At 35.1% G+C, this 14,725-nt stretch overlaps 1 protein-coding gene across 2 annotated transcripts in view; it reads left to right on the forward strand.

Annotated features, from left to right (window-relative positions):
* The window catches only part of LOC116844906 (elongation of very long chain fatty acids protein AAEL008004-like), a 31,808-nt gene that overhangs the window by 2,945 nt on the left and 14,138 nt on the right, over positions 1-14,725 (forward strand). The window contains exons 1-2 of one of the 2 annotated variants that reach the window (XM_032817040.1): positions 9,701-9,787; positions 11,301-11,375. In XM_032817040.1, coding sequence (XP_032672931.1) covers positions 11,315-11,375 — 61 coding nt within the window. In that variant the 5' untranslated portion in view covers positions 9,701-9,787; positions 11,301-11,314. Of the gene's footprint in view, positions 1-9,700; positions 9,788-11,300; positions 11,376-14,725 lie in introns of those variants that run through there. The other variant, XM_032817039.1, reaches the window with a different exon arrangement.

Raw genomic sequence — 14,725 nt, forward strand, 5'->3', positions numbered from 1 at the left:
CAATCGGTTACATTAACTATCGAACCGAAAGATACGGGTCACCTTCGAAAAAAAAAGAAAAGGGGAACACAGTCGGCCATACAGCTGGCTGTATAACGGGTATACACCGACTCCGTTTTAGACGATCCGTAATTCATGACAGAGTTGTATCTGTAATGCAATCTTACGTCTCGGATCGAGTCACGCGATACTTGTTTCGGGAAAAACAGACAAGGAAAAGGGATCGAAATTTTTGCTCAACGACTAGTCAACTTTCCAACCGATCGTGAAGCCGATAATCGATGATCCATGACATTCGTTGTTTACATAGCCGAGAATCTGACGTCTAAACTTGAGAATTTCCAAGATTCCATTTCAGATTAATATCAATCGCGCTGTTTCTGTCTTGTTTTAATCCCTTTGTTCTATCAACACAAGACTGAAGAACATATCTGTCTGATTAAAGGGAAGATCGGAGTTAGTTGGCTATCGGGGTAAGTTGGCAAAGCCGATTATTTCCGCTAATAAGTTACTAAATTGAGCAAATAAGATTTTTAAAAATAACTTTGAAATCTCTCCTTACTTGCTTGATTCTAAAATCTGTTAAAGAACAATAAAAATAATCGATTTTGCCAACTTACCATGCTAGCAAACTAGCCCCGGTCTTTATACGATTGCGCGTCCCATTTCATTTCGGCGCGCTGACAGACCAATCGCATTCGGCTTATTTGTGACATTAGCGTAACTGTCAGTTGAGAAATCGCAAACGTATGGCGTCGTGGATGTCCGCAGAATATATTCTAAAATTGAAAGTTACGCGGCTTTCAATCAATACACACGAATAAGATTAAAATCATTATAATAAAAAGAAGTCCTTATAACTAGATGAGCGATTTTCAATCTCGAGCGTTTTGTGGGCTGAGAATCGTACACCGAAAAAAAGATTTTGTTGTCGAAACGAAACTTTGGAAGACTGAATCAAAGTTCGATTAAAATGGGATCAACCGAATATTTAGTAACTGCAACCAAAAAATTTCACATTGCCGCCGTGTATGTTTTGCTTTCTCAATAACACATACTTGACACAATTAAGAGCACCGAAATGTCAATCAAATCGTACGTAACAAATATTTTAGTTGCAAATACAAGAATAATTTTTTCAATGTATAATTCTCTCGATCCGTGTTCAGGCATCCACACTGAGAAAGAAATGTTTGGTATTTGTAACTATAGTCATATAGAAAAATAATTACTATAAATTATGGTCAAGACAACCATTTTTGTTAATTGCACTATAATTTTAGTGATAATAACCTTATATGCAATATAACCTTATATAAAAATATAATTGGACCCAATTTGGTACAACTATATTTTTTGGTTGTTCCAACACGAAGATAATAGTAACATGCATATAAAGTTATTACCACTAAAATTATAGTGCAATTAATTGACTAAAAAATGGTTATCTTGACCATAATTTATAGTAATTATTTCTCTATATAATTATAGTTACAAATACTAGACATTCCCTCAGTGCGTAACGCCGTGTGTGTACATTCGTGATTTATGTTACGACGTGTTATCGGCGATCAGATGACATCGTACGTACTCGTGGCCGTCTTCGATCGCATTATTGGAAACGTGACTGGTACTTTCGTTTGCAGCTCCGACAAGCCACCCCCTCCCACCCGCTCCTGGCTGGTTTGTTCGTTATTTTACGTTTATGCAAATAAACTGTATTCGAGTGGAATCGAGTTTCGTATATCTGCTGCTGTACCCCGCCCTGTCGTTCGTGCGATTAATCGAAACGGCTGCGAGCACAACTCGGGAAAACGCAAAAAGCCGCATAAATATAGAATACGTACGCTTTAATCACATAGTATCATGCGCTAACGTGACTACCCATTAAAAAGAAAAAGAAATAAAAAAAGACCGCTTCCCCGTCTACGTTTCTTATGTAACATACTGTTACACGGAGTCAGAAATGTTTAATCCTTTAACGGCAGAATTTTCCGATCTCTCACGTTCAGCGATATCGTATTCAAACGTCGAGAACACAATACCATCGTGCTAGAATATTGTTTGCCGGCATTACACACGTACGATGAATTTACTCGTCTCTTCCTTCTCCCACGCTTTAGTAACAACACTCGAAGCTGCACGTGTTCGCAAAGCGTAAATTTCATACAAAATCGTCGAATTGCTTCTTAACGTTGCGTATTTTTTATTTCATCCACGAACGTGACGGCAACACTCAAACGTGAGCTTACAAGTCCCGCTCTGTCGTCCGACGTGCGCGATAACGTAATATGATTATTTCAAAACGAATGTGAAACACGTGGTAATTATCGTAATGAACGTTTATATCTGTTTATATTGAAATCGTTACTTATTGTCGTACGAAATACGCATGTCGCGCTCGATATGAAAATGGCAAAGCGGTAACATTCGCTTCGCCGATATCATTTACTTTTAATTATTCGCTTTGCCGATATTATTTACTTTTAATTATTCGCTTCGCCGATATTATTTACTTTTAATTATTTGCTTTGTGTAATTAGTAATTGCTCGTGTAATTAGTTGTACTATAAACTATGAAATCCTACGCAACTTTCTACTCTCAATTGCGAATCGATCTACTAGCAACACGAAGTTACATTCATTTGAAACCTTATAAAGCGAACGTTTCTAACTTTTCGCCTTGATTCGCTTCATCATTCTCGATTATATGTGTATATGTGTATATGTATATGTGTATATATGTTTTCTTTCCTTCTCCGCCATTCCAGTCATTCATCACGTTTACGCCTCTCACGATTAGTTTACTAAACATAGTCTGCCACAAGTATTTTACATAGGAAACATTCAATCCTTACACTATAATTACGTTTACTGTTCTCCATCAATCACCTCGTCGCTCTTTACCGATAATGAAATGATTAAATGCCATATGTGCTGCATTTAGAAGTTTTATATACGAACGAGACGTGAGGCCATACGTGCCAACTCACTCACACGTGCACACAGACGTGCTTTCTTTGTTTACTAAAAGTACTTGTTGACTAAAGGTTATAGCACTTTCCATTGTGAATGTTAACTTTTATTTTAGAAAATCCTCAAAACTCTACACTTTATTATTGATTTAATGAAACAATATATGACATAATATTACTTAATATTATGAGAACTTTAAACATTAACATTACCAAAACACCATAAATCAGATATTTAAAACATTTACAATGATTTTCAATATTGTTGCGCAACAATATAGAATCGCGTCGCATTTAAAGGAAATTAAAAACTTAAAAAAATAAACGACCTTTGAAATTAAAAAACTTAAAAAAAAATAAACGACCTTTGAAAACCTCGAGAACTCTAAAAAATATGAAGTAATTTTAATTCAATATTTCTACACGTAAAAAAAAAATGGTTGACTCACACAAATCTGATTGTGTCAATACTGAATCTGGTTGACATGACCAGATTTATGCGTGGGCCAACCATACTGTTTTTTACGTGTATGCCCCCACAAACCTAATATTATAAATAGCTATATAAAATCGGAGTAAAAACTAATTTTATGAGAGTTAATAATTATATTCATTAGTTATCTCTCTATATAGTTACATATTAATTACTTACCTAATTTTTATTTTCTCACATACTTATTACCTACTTAATTTATTTTCTCTTATTTTATACTCTTGAAGGCTTTTGAAACTTTTAAAAGCGTGGTTTATCTTTTAAAAAAAAAAACTCTTTATTTCGTACTTTTTAATTATTCATTAAAAAAAAGAAAAGTTTGTTTTTGAGGCCATTTTCTCAGTTAAATGTACAAGTTTCGTCTTGTATCTCAGAATGTTTTTGAATTTTTAAGAAAGTAATTGAATTAAAGTTAAAATACCAATATCTGAACATATATTTAATTCTACATATTTTTATTTGTTTTGATCTTTAAATACAAATATCTAAACTATCAAAATAAAGAACAGACACACACGTGTATATATGTATTAAATATAATAGACACATGTATATATGTATTAAATATATTCTATGTTAAAAGTTTAAATATTCGCGTTTAAAGATTAAAATAATAATACTGTCCAGAATCAAATATTCAAGCATTGGTACTTCTATCTTACTCAATTTCCAGGTCACCGGGACATATCCGGGCAATGACACTGATCTAGAAACCATATAAACAACATACCAAAGAAAAAATTTTATCTTATATCTTTTTCTTTCGAAATATATAAAAACACACACAAACAAATATACATATATAAGACAATTGAGACTATATGAACTTGACACATCTAACTTCTACAAAATTAATATTTTCTTTACAGAAAATGTTAAAATTTAAAGATTAAAATAATAATACTATTCAAGATCAAGTATTCATAAATGTTAGTATTTTTTGTATAGTAGTTATTTGTAGTAACAGTAATTTCGTATTTGTAGTTTCATCCATTAATTAATTTCAAATCATATTTAAAAAAATGACTCTAACTTTGAAATCTCAATGAAAAGTTAATTTTGCAAAAGTCGGGTGCCAGGTTCACATAAGTTATAAATAGAGAACCTCCTTTTTAAGAAATGCAAGTGTGATGTGTTTTGAGCACATTTACTACGCGATACGTTATCATGATTCATGTGGATGGCGTTATAGCGTGGTAAATTAGATAATCTAATTGCCAATAAATACTGCGACGCGGACTCATGAAAAAATTTACCGTAAACTTGTAATAACAAAGTTAATAATTAAATTGTTATTGATATAAATACTCTGTGATAATCATATCTTAAAACTCTCAGTACATCCCAGTACAATTAAAGATAAACGGCATATTTTACACAGAATGTTGGGTCATTATCAGAATGTAGTTTAGTAATATCAGAAGACTTTTTTTTATAAATGATCGATAACGAACCGTTAGTCATCAAACATATACATATACACAACTGTACATTATAATATATAGTACACAGTATGTACGAAGAATATATAAAGATTAATAGAATGATTATATGAAAAATATAGTATTATGAAGATTCATTACGATGTATTCTTTAAGTACGCACACAGGACCAAACCTAACGCAATATATCTTTATGTAATCCTCCTTTAAAATTTTGCATTCTCATACGTATTACGTTATTCTACGAAAGATTAAAATTGATTTTTTTCTGTAAATAGCCACTCAAACGCCATATTCGCAACTGCTATTTATATTCTATGTTGAATAGCTTGACAGTGAAGTCTCTAATTAATACTTTATTAAATCAAACATCACTTATGAAATCGTACGAAGATAAATGTTTCTCACTTCTCTCAGCTTCTTGAGACTTAACCGTTACGAAGAGGATTTTCATTTATAGGCGTGAATGCATCAAACGGCACCTCGATATTTTTCATAGAGAATGGTTTTTTTCGCATTCCATACTTCCAATATATTTACACACACACACATACATGCGTATTATATTCTATACGTATTTGAATATTTACATTTTGTATGTTAACAGTTAATTCCTGTGCATATATCTTATCATAACTTTATATATAAATTACCCAAGTCTTGTAATCAGATGATTAAAAGTTGCAATATGTTTATCCCAAAAAGTTTGTAAATTATCTCCTCCATATCAAATAGGAGGATTCGTTTTTTTAATAATTCTCAAAGGACATATTTTATACGGTATGCGTATAAGCCTGTTCTTGTATAATGTAACCAATATAAATTTGAGAGCTTGACTGTCAATCAATCAATGGAAATATTCCTTTTTTTTACTATATTTTATATTTTATAATATTTTTATCACGAATTCTTTTCCTCTCCTTAATATCTGAGAATATCAGATGTAAGACATATTGCATATTGTCTTCTTTTTCTCTTTTTTTCGGATTGCTAAGTGACACCTAGTGTCTTATGGATACGTGTTAGGTATTAAGAGCGCACCTATTTATAAGACGCTAGATAAAGGCATCGTCAGTTGCGCGAAGTATAAGACACGCTTACAAAGTAGTAGTTTGTTATCAGCACGGCTATCATAGTGGCTGGCTGCTCATTTCGCTTGTCGCCAGAATAATCGATTTGACAGTAGGTCATACGTGTGTACATTTAAACGGTTTTACATATTAATTACGTGCACGCAAATAGCATCGCATGCGCATCGCGCGAATGTGCTAATTAATGGTAAAAATTATAAATCCGTTGAAATTTTGTATTTGCTCGTTTTTCTCTTTGATACCTAAACACGCTCGCTAAAGTACTTAGGTTACATTCCAAAACATCTTTTCCGAGGAAAATTTTATTTTTAAATCTATACTTCATGTTACATACACTATAGACTTAAGAGTAAAATTTTCCTCGGAAATTTTCCTCCGGAAAGAACGTTTTGGAATGCAACTTTAATATCTTTTATCTTTTTTCGTATGTGTCATCTACTAAATACGGTCTGTCGCTTTCTCGGGAATTTAATTGCTCATGATTGTTATCTCAACACGAAGTAACATGATTCATGCAGTAATCGCCCCACATTTCTTTATTGATCACTGACGCATATAAAAATTCGAAATGTGATTTATTTTAGCCAGAAGGTGCTCTATCGTAAAATATTTATTAATACAATACGTGTCACTATACTTGAGAAAAAAAGCGGTTGGATCGACAAAATTGATGATCACCGGCCAAGAAATATTGTATTATTAACAAATATTAAAACATAATATTGCATCTATTTAACAAAATACATGTTAATGCAACAATAAGTTGCATTAACATGTATTGAAATCATTATATCAACCGACCGATGACCGCCGATTTTGTCGATTCAACCGCTTTTTTCAATGTATATAATAGTCAATCTATATAATTTCAATGTATACAAATAGTATATAATACTATTTTTCATACAATATTATTATTATTAGTATTATTAGTTTTATTATTAGTATTATTAGTATTATTATTATTATTAGTATTATTAGTACTATTATTATTATTAGTATTATTAGTTTGGTTAGTATTTTTAGTATTATTAGTATTATTAGTATACAATATTATGTAAATATGGTTCTTTCTGCATTTCTATTTACGTTTTCTTTAAGTGGTTAAGGCAACGCCGTTGCATCGTAGACGATCGTTAAAAAACGAGAGCGATAAAAGCGCATGACGAAAGCTAGTCATCAAAACTATAATTTAGTAGCATTTATATTACTCCTATCCTCTCCCGCCTCTAGTCTAACGATTACATTATCTAGCTCTGGTACAATTGATCCTGACGTCGACGTTACGATCCGTAATCGCATGTTTTGTGACTTTCACGCGACCGACTTTACTCCAACATGCTGAAGGTGCCTCTCATATTGGTCTCTCGTGTTGCGTCTTTCCTTTTTCCTTTCTTCCTTTTTATTTCGAAGCGCCATCGCCAACACCTATCCGTATTTACGTAATAGTGTGCGTAATCGACTGAGGAAGCTACTCTACGTCGAGAGAGCGAGAGAGTCACTTACATGGGAAGTCGGGACTGGATTCCGACACTGTACCGACATGACTGTCACACACGACGGATTATTTCTTCTTTTGCATTTTTTCAATACCGATATATTGAATGTTTTGAGAAAAACGTCCAGAAAAAGGTAAAAAATTCAAAATGAAAGAATTCTTCGGAAAAGAAAGAGGAAAGAAAGAAGAGAAGAGTTTGCGAGTTCAAGAGGAAAGAGAAGTATATGTAGAAGAAAAGAATTTAGTCTCAAAGAGGAAAAGAAACCTACAAAAGTTCGAGTTTTTAGACGCACGCTTTCGAGATGAATTAAATGAAATGGTAGAACAATATTAATTATTCCCTTAAAGCTTTGTTAAAGTTTAGGCTCTCCGTTATTGGGATCAAATAAAAAATACGATGTTATTTATCTCTCTGTGCAACGCCATACCTGTTTAAAAGTATTCATTAATCGCAATCACTTAAAAATTAAGCTCTCTCTCTCTCTCTCTCTTTCTTCCTCTTCCCCTTATAATTTAGAAACTTCAGTCCCTCGATGCTTCCCTTACGAAAGAAAATATTCACGGAAAGTTCGTCAAAATAGTATTCGCTGATGACAGACGGTATAGATATCTGTCTGATTGGATGTTACCCGAGCGTTCATTAGATATGTGATAATCTGTATAACAACTATGTCGACGTGTACGGGACGAACAATTGTTATTCATGACGCTACGTGAGAAGTCAAGTTCTCCTTGTTATAGTCTTTACATCGCTTACCGTATGCTATTTGATTCCCTATGCACTCCCTAAGTACACTTATCAAGTATGAATTAACTACGAACGGCCGTACGTACTTTCGTGTCCACTTCAGCTCAATCGAGCGCATAAATACGCCTACGTAAGGTCGGCTACGCTCTACTGCCGGCCTTTGATTGATATGATCGATTGTGAGATTAGAGCTCAGTGTGCCAGTAGTACACACAAAGAAATGGTTTAGTAATATCAGCTAAATCTCAGTAGCTGATTCGGCTGATTCAAAATGATTAGCTAAAAGATTAATCATTTTGTTTCCATTGCTGAGTTGGCTATCACAAGCAGAATGCACTCGCTGTGAGATACAAATTAATCAAAATTAGAAGCGCATATATATTCGAGCAGCTAAAAAAGTGGCAGCTATTTCTAAATATCTTGCGCGCGTGAATCTTGAACATCCAACTCTGTAAGGAATTAATCTTACAAAGCTCGTGCTATCACTTCTCGTGCACGAGCATTATCTTATTAATTATCAAACACGTTTTGCAAAAAGCAAGATGTGTTATTATTAATCTGAATAGAAATAAAACTAATAAATATTATCTGTCTTTTTAATAAAATTAAGAAGAAAGCTGCAGAAAAATATAATTTTTAACTAATTTACTTTTTGTGACATCAAATTATTTTGTTAGAAATTTATATAATTGCGCGTTAGAAAATATGTATATAGCAGATCTATCAATTCATTCATAATTTGTAGTCCTGGATTGAATCCCACTTGAGTAAAGGCGAATTTTTCAAGTATATTGTAACATGGAATCAGTTAGATAGCCAACTTCAGGCAAAATAATCATATATTATAACCTTAAAAAACATTTCAGTTAAAAAGACAATAAAATTCTTGAAAATAGAAACAATTTTATTAGTATTGCATGTATATCTAGCAGCGAATATTTTTTGATGCAGCGCCTAAGTTCAAGGAGCTAATTGAGGCTCGATAGCAACGACATTAGCCGTCCTTATTTCAAAGACACATTTTAGCTATCGCAGCTGTATTTTAGCCTTCAGTTAATCCTTTTTCTGCGTGTAGCGTTGTTGTCGTCGTCGACAAAGTTCCGAAATATTAACCTCGGATCCGCATTCTGCGGACCGTTATTTCGACCTAGTAACGAGCAGCACATTCCACAACACTTGACGCGTACAATTAGGACGACGCGCGAATATCCGCGTGGGATTAATTCCTCCATGGCTACTTACATTAAAACATGTTATCATTTGCATTTGTGCCTTACCGATACACAAACACACATTGTATGTGTACGAAAAACTAGATTAACTCTCCATCAATAATCTGAATCTTTCAAGGCACAAGCAAAATTACTTTCTCGAATTTCTCTGAGGGAAGGAGGGGGCGGGGCCTGGTGTCCCCTCTTAAAAAAAGTTTAGGGTAGAGGAATCCCACTGCCCCAGTGACGCCAATTTCTGTCAGTGCGTGTTCGACCAGCGGCTTGTCAAAATTAGGCCTGTGCCCTCAACGACTCAGATTGCTGACAACGTTAGTGCTTTTGGATATTAGTGAATTTTTATTTGTCTCGTTTTTACACTATTTTTCTAATATTTGTCGCTAGCTAAAATTTCTATATCATTAGTAGAGGATTATTTACGAAATAACGAAAAGAAACGGCAGACAATTACGGTACCTTTTACGTGAGCGTCATTTATGAGTTTAGGAACATTTACGTTAGTCACATCTATATGATGACGCTTCATATTTTGTATAAGTAATCATTTTTTATGATAAAAATTTATATTTCTAAGCCAAACTTCATTTTTCTTTGTATTTAGCGCATGTACAAGCTCCTCTAAAATTTCACTATTTTCATTTTAAAATAATTATTTTTTGGGACCAATTCAAATGAGACTATATTCTTTTAAAAGATTATAGTCTGAAGTACAAAACGCTGCAATAATTTTTCTTAATATCCGTTTGTTGCAAAGTTATGAATTTTTAAACAAGTTTCCATTTTTTCCTCATTTCTATCCAAATTTCGTATTTTGTATAAACAATATTTTCGTTATATAATTTCGTATATATTTTCGTTATTTTGTGTAAACAATACGGTTTAACATTTGACTTTAAAACTTATTGATATTGTAGTAGAAATATTATAGTAGAAATTGATTTTGTAGTAGAAATGTTGACGAGTAACCTAGAATTTTTTCGGATTTCTTGAGAGCCTAGAACATAAAAATAACATAGGATGGACTTAAAAGTCGGATAATCGAACGCTATTTATAGACGAGTATACACACGTGGCTTTCGCCGGGCGTCGCGTTCTCGGCGGGAAACTCTAAGACGATTACCTCTCGCCGATGTCGATGCACACACCCGCACTCGAAAAGATTATCAGATCTTTATTTGTGAGTTTAGGAACGTATCCGTCTTGTCCAACGGGAGAAGTTGTTTTCCATCGGGAGAGAGAATTCTCCCACTAGACAGGACGGATACATTTTTGAACTCATAAATGATAGTTTGACAGCCTTTCTGAAAGCGAGTGTACAGTATGGTAAATGTAGGGTAAATGTATTTTGCGATAATTCGCAAAATCGCGGGTGTATACTTCGTGAAGTATGAAATCTGAATTTTTTGTTCACTTCTCAGAATCATCTCGTGTTTAACGAGATGGGAACGAATAGACCGGCATACATCGCGAAAGCATCACTTCTTGGCGTGCGATGTGAATGTCGGTACACACACATTTCTCCACATAGTCGTAAAGTCTAAAATCGCTAAAATTTTTAGCCACAGCTCTTGGCGAAACTTATTTTCTTTCGTATATGTTAGGTGTTTCATCTGAAACTCTCATTAACACACGTGTGGAGGGAAAAAACAGTTTCTCATGCAAATGCAAGTTCACGAAGTACGACTATCTGACTATGCTAGCCTTACTTAGCTTCATTGTGATATGATTCACGATGATACAACGAAACGTGCAACAAAAACACTACGAACTTCTGCCACACTTTTCGAGAAACGAGAAATAATTCTTGCTGTATTCTGATTTCAGGAGCCTTATCCAAGATGACGAGCATAGTAACGAACCTGGTGCATAGTTATAGGGACCTTATGGACAATCAGTCCGGTAAGTTTGATATGTTTTATGATATCACGCACAAGGAAGCTTCCTGCGTGCTTCTGTTCTCGATAAAACAATTCCTCAGCATCTAGAAAAGTTCTCTCTATTGAAAAAAATGTCTGTCGATTCATAAAAATTAATGGATTGGCGATAAGAATAATGCCAAGATATATTTGTACTTACACAAATAGCACGTGTATTATCGTCTCGCGACTTGTTTCATTCAATATCGTTACTATTACAAAATTGGCTATCTCCAAGCAACCGATGGAGATCGCACGTTGCAGTCATATGACTGTAAAGTAGGCTATTTGGCTTGTGATTTGATGGAAAGTATAATCTCGCTTGTCTTTTGTCAATTTAAATGGGAGCCTACACACACACACACACACACACACACTCTCTCTCTCTCTCTTTCTCTTTCTGATAATTTAGTCGCGTCATTTACGATTAATTAATCTTTTACGCTTGGGTGAACGATAATCCATTTTATTCTCAGGATAAATTATATTCCAAAACGTGCTTTCTATATTTGGAGCGCTATTTCGTGGTCGATATTTAAGTCTCTTGATATCGATCTTATGTTATTTTAATTAACTTCTTCGTGCCAAATGTTGATTTTCGATTTTTACATTGAACACAAATGTAACGTGTAAAAACGCACACAAATACTGTATAAAAACGCAAAATAAACGTACATTGCTTGAGCGTGTTCTAAAAGCTAGTTTATCAAAGGTACGCTAAAAACTTGTTGAACCGAGTAACATAATGATTATGTACATGTGCTTGTACTCGACTAGTTAAATGGGTTTGCAAAGCCGAAGGATCGCGAACGCATCACTTTTCGCGTTAATGGCGCAAGAAAGAAAGAAAGAAGGAAAGGAAATATGAAGAAAAAAGAATGAGAAATTCGCATCTTGAAAATTTTGTATTTTTACTGATCGAGCTCTCGTGTACGAGAAAAGTGCAAATTTATTCAATAGTCGGGTGAGCGGACGTAAGAATATTCAACGGGAATCTCACGCGTATTACAACCGAAATTTCAACAGTTTCCGGTAAGTCTGTTTACCACAGGTATTTTTACGTCCTTCCCGAATGGCACGAGTCAATATCGTGTCGTAATACCGCCGTCTCGTTTCTAATTTCTCTCAGAGGATTTCATTCGGAATCCTTGACCCTCCCCCGTGTTACGTCACTCGATCGTGTTCCTCTTCTGATCTCGCGAGACGTCGACGTGGAATGCTCAACACCTTACAATGCATCCTTGTGATGCACAATGTGCAAATAATTGAACAAAGTAGAAAGGACATCTTTAGTACACGCCAGGTGAGCCAGGCAAGCGACAAGCAGTTGCCTTTGGATCTTGTTAAACGGAAGTTCACTGTCTCGACTGGAATAAGTCGAAATAATTTTGTAAAAAAATAAGAAAAAGTACTTGATTCTCTGTATGTCGCATACAATATGTCGTAAAAAACGGCTGTGTTCTTTTGTTCTATGTATTTTTTATCATGAATTTTGAAAGTACGCTCGAGTGCGCGTACACTCGTTTGCTTGCCGGCGTATTCGTTTATAGAGCACTTTGTCTTGGACATATATTGCAAAACACGTCTAACATTTAATTAAAGAATCTGTCTGATGAAAACTATCGAAGTGTATTAACTACGTTCCAAGAGAAAAACTACGTCAAAGAGAAGGCCCAAACGAGCGTTCATTCGTTGACATTTGTCGACATGATAGTGCAGGATTCGACGGGATGAAATCATCGGTCTTATCTTTGATTAGGGCGCGCGAAGCGAGCGGGAAAATTGCACGGTCCGCGATATCGTGCCGAGAGTCCTTTGACGTTTCATCGCGGCGCAGCGCGACGTCAGCGGAAATCGATGAGTACGGTCACTGGTGCATGCGCGCGCGCGTGTGTGTGTGTGCGTGTATGTATGATGGCGAACGCGATATCCTTTTTTCCCCTTTTTTTCTACTAACCTGGACTTTCTTACCATGCAACAAATAGACGTAGTGCCGACAAGACGACGTCAGCTCGTGTATTCTCCGCCAATTGTAGGCCGTATAGACTCTGAGGCGCCTCTCTACCCCGTCCCCGACGATGGGCGCCCTTGGCGTCGCGTTCTTGCGTCCGATTTCGTCAAAGCCGTCGCAAAAGCATATTACGTAAAAGACGCGCGCTAAATGCATGGATAGACGGAATTCCGTGCAATATCAGCCGTCACCTGGCGTTTCGCTTCGTCATTACGTTGCGCGCCTCGTCGCCCGCTTGCACCCACTTTCTTTTCCAAACACCGACAACCGGCTCGCACTCGTTATTGGGACAACGCTCTCGTGCGTCGCCTCTCTTATCGATTAGCCTTACCGCCGCTATCAGCGCCGAGATAATGTTTCGAATTAAAATCCGGCACAGGACGTCGCGCGAGCGAAGTTGTCGGATGTTTCCCTTTAATGTTTCCCCACCTTCTTCAATTTCATGATTTCTTCGTGGCGAAAGCGCCAAGGCCATTCGTGGACTCGGTGCAATTCCGACTTGCAAATGCCAATTGCGCCAATCGGGATATTTTTACATATATTGCTTATATACAGAAAAATAAACACTGCGTTAAAGTAAATTTTATTTGTTTCAAGTGTTTCATAAAAAAGTTCATACATCCGTCAATCTATCATAAATTTGACACATAAGCATCAAGTTTATTCAAAATATATTCTAAACCCTAGTAAGTTTAACATTTCAATCAAGAATGTTAAATTAAAAGAAAAATTCAATTTACTTATCATATATAATGGAACTTTTGCCTTGATAAAATTTTATGACATTCTTGTAAAGACAATAAATTCTTCCTTTGAGTACACGATAATGAGCTTTTCTGAACGAACTGAGTAGTCTCCTTTCTTAGCGATAGAATTATATTTCTGTGTATACATAATATATATATATATATATATATATATATATATATATAACATTGCAAAAAATATGTATATAAAACATTTCAAGAAGGTATACGAGGGTGGTCTGAAAAGTTTCCGACCTAACAAAGATACAAGTCATTTTTTCTGAAAATTGTTTTTTATTTTTCAACATAGTCTCCTTGTAAATCTACACACTTCTCCCAGCGATGCTCCCATCTCTGTAACCCGTCGAAATAGTACTCGGCGTTTTTCTCTGCAAAATAATTGTTCACGAAGGTGATTGCCTCTTCATTTGACGAAAATCTCTGTCCTCCGAGCGCAATTTTTAGATGAGGGAACAAAAAGAAGTCGCTTGGGGCTAGATCTGGTGAGTAAGGTGGATGGTCAAGCAGTTCAAACCGTAATTCGTGGATTTTCGCCATGGCAACCGCTGAGGTGTG

The sequence above is a fragment of the Odontomachus brunneus genome, unplaced genomic scaffold (assembly GCF_010583005.1).
Source record: "Odontomachus brunneus isolate Ranch 3 - 2012 unplaced genomic scaffold, Obru_v1 Obru_scaffold_047, whole genome shotgun sequence".
Classification (NCBI taxonomy): domain Eukaryota; kingdom Metazoa; phylum Arthropoda; class Insecta; order Hymenoptera; family Formicidae; genus Odontomachus; species Odontomachus brunneus.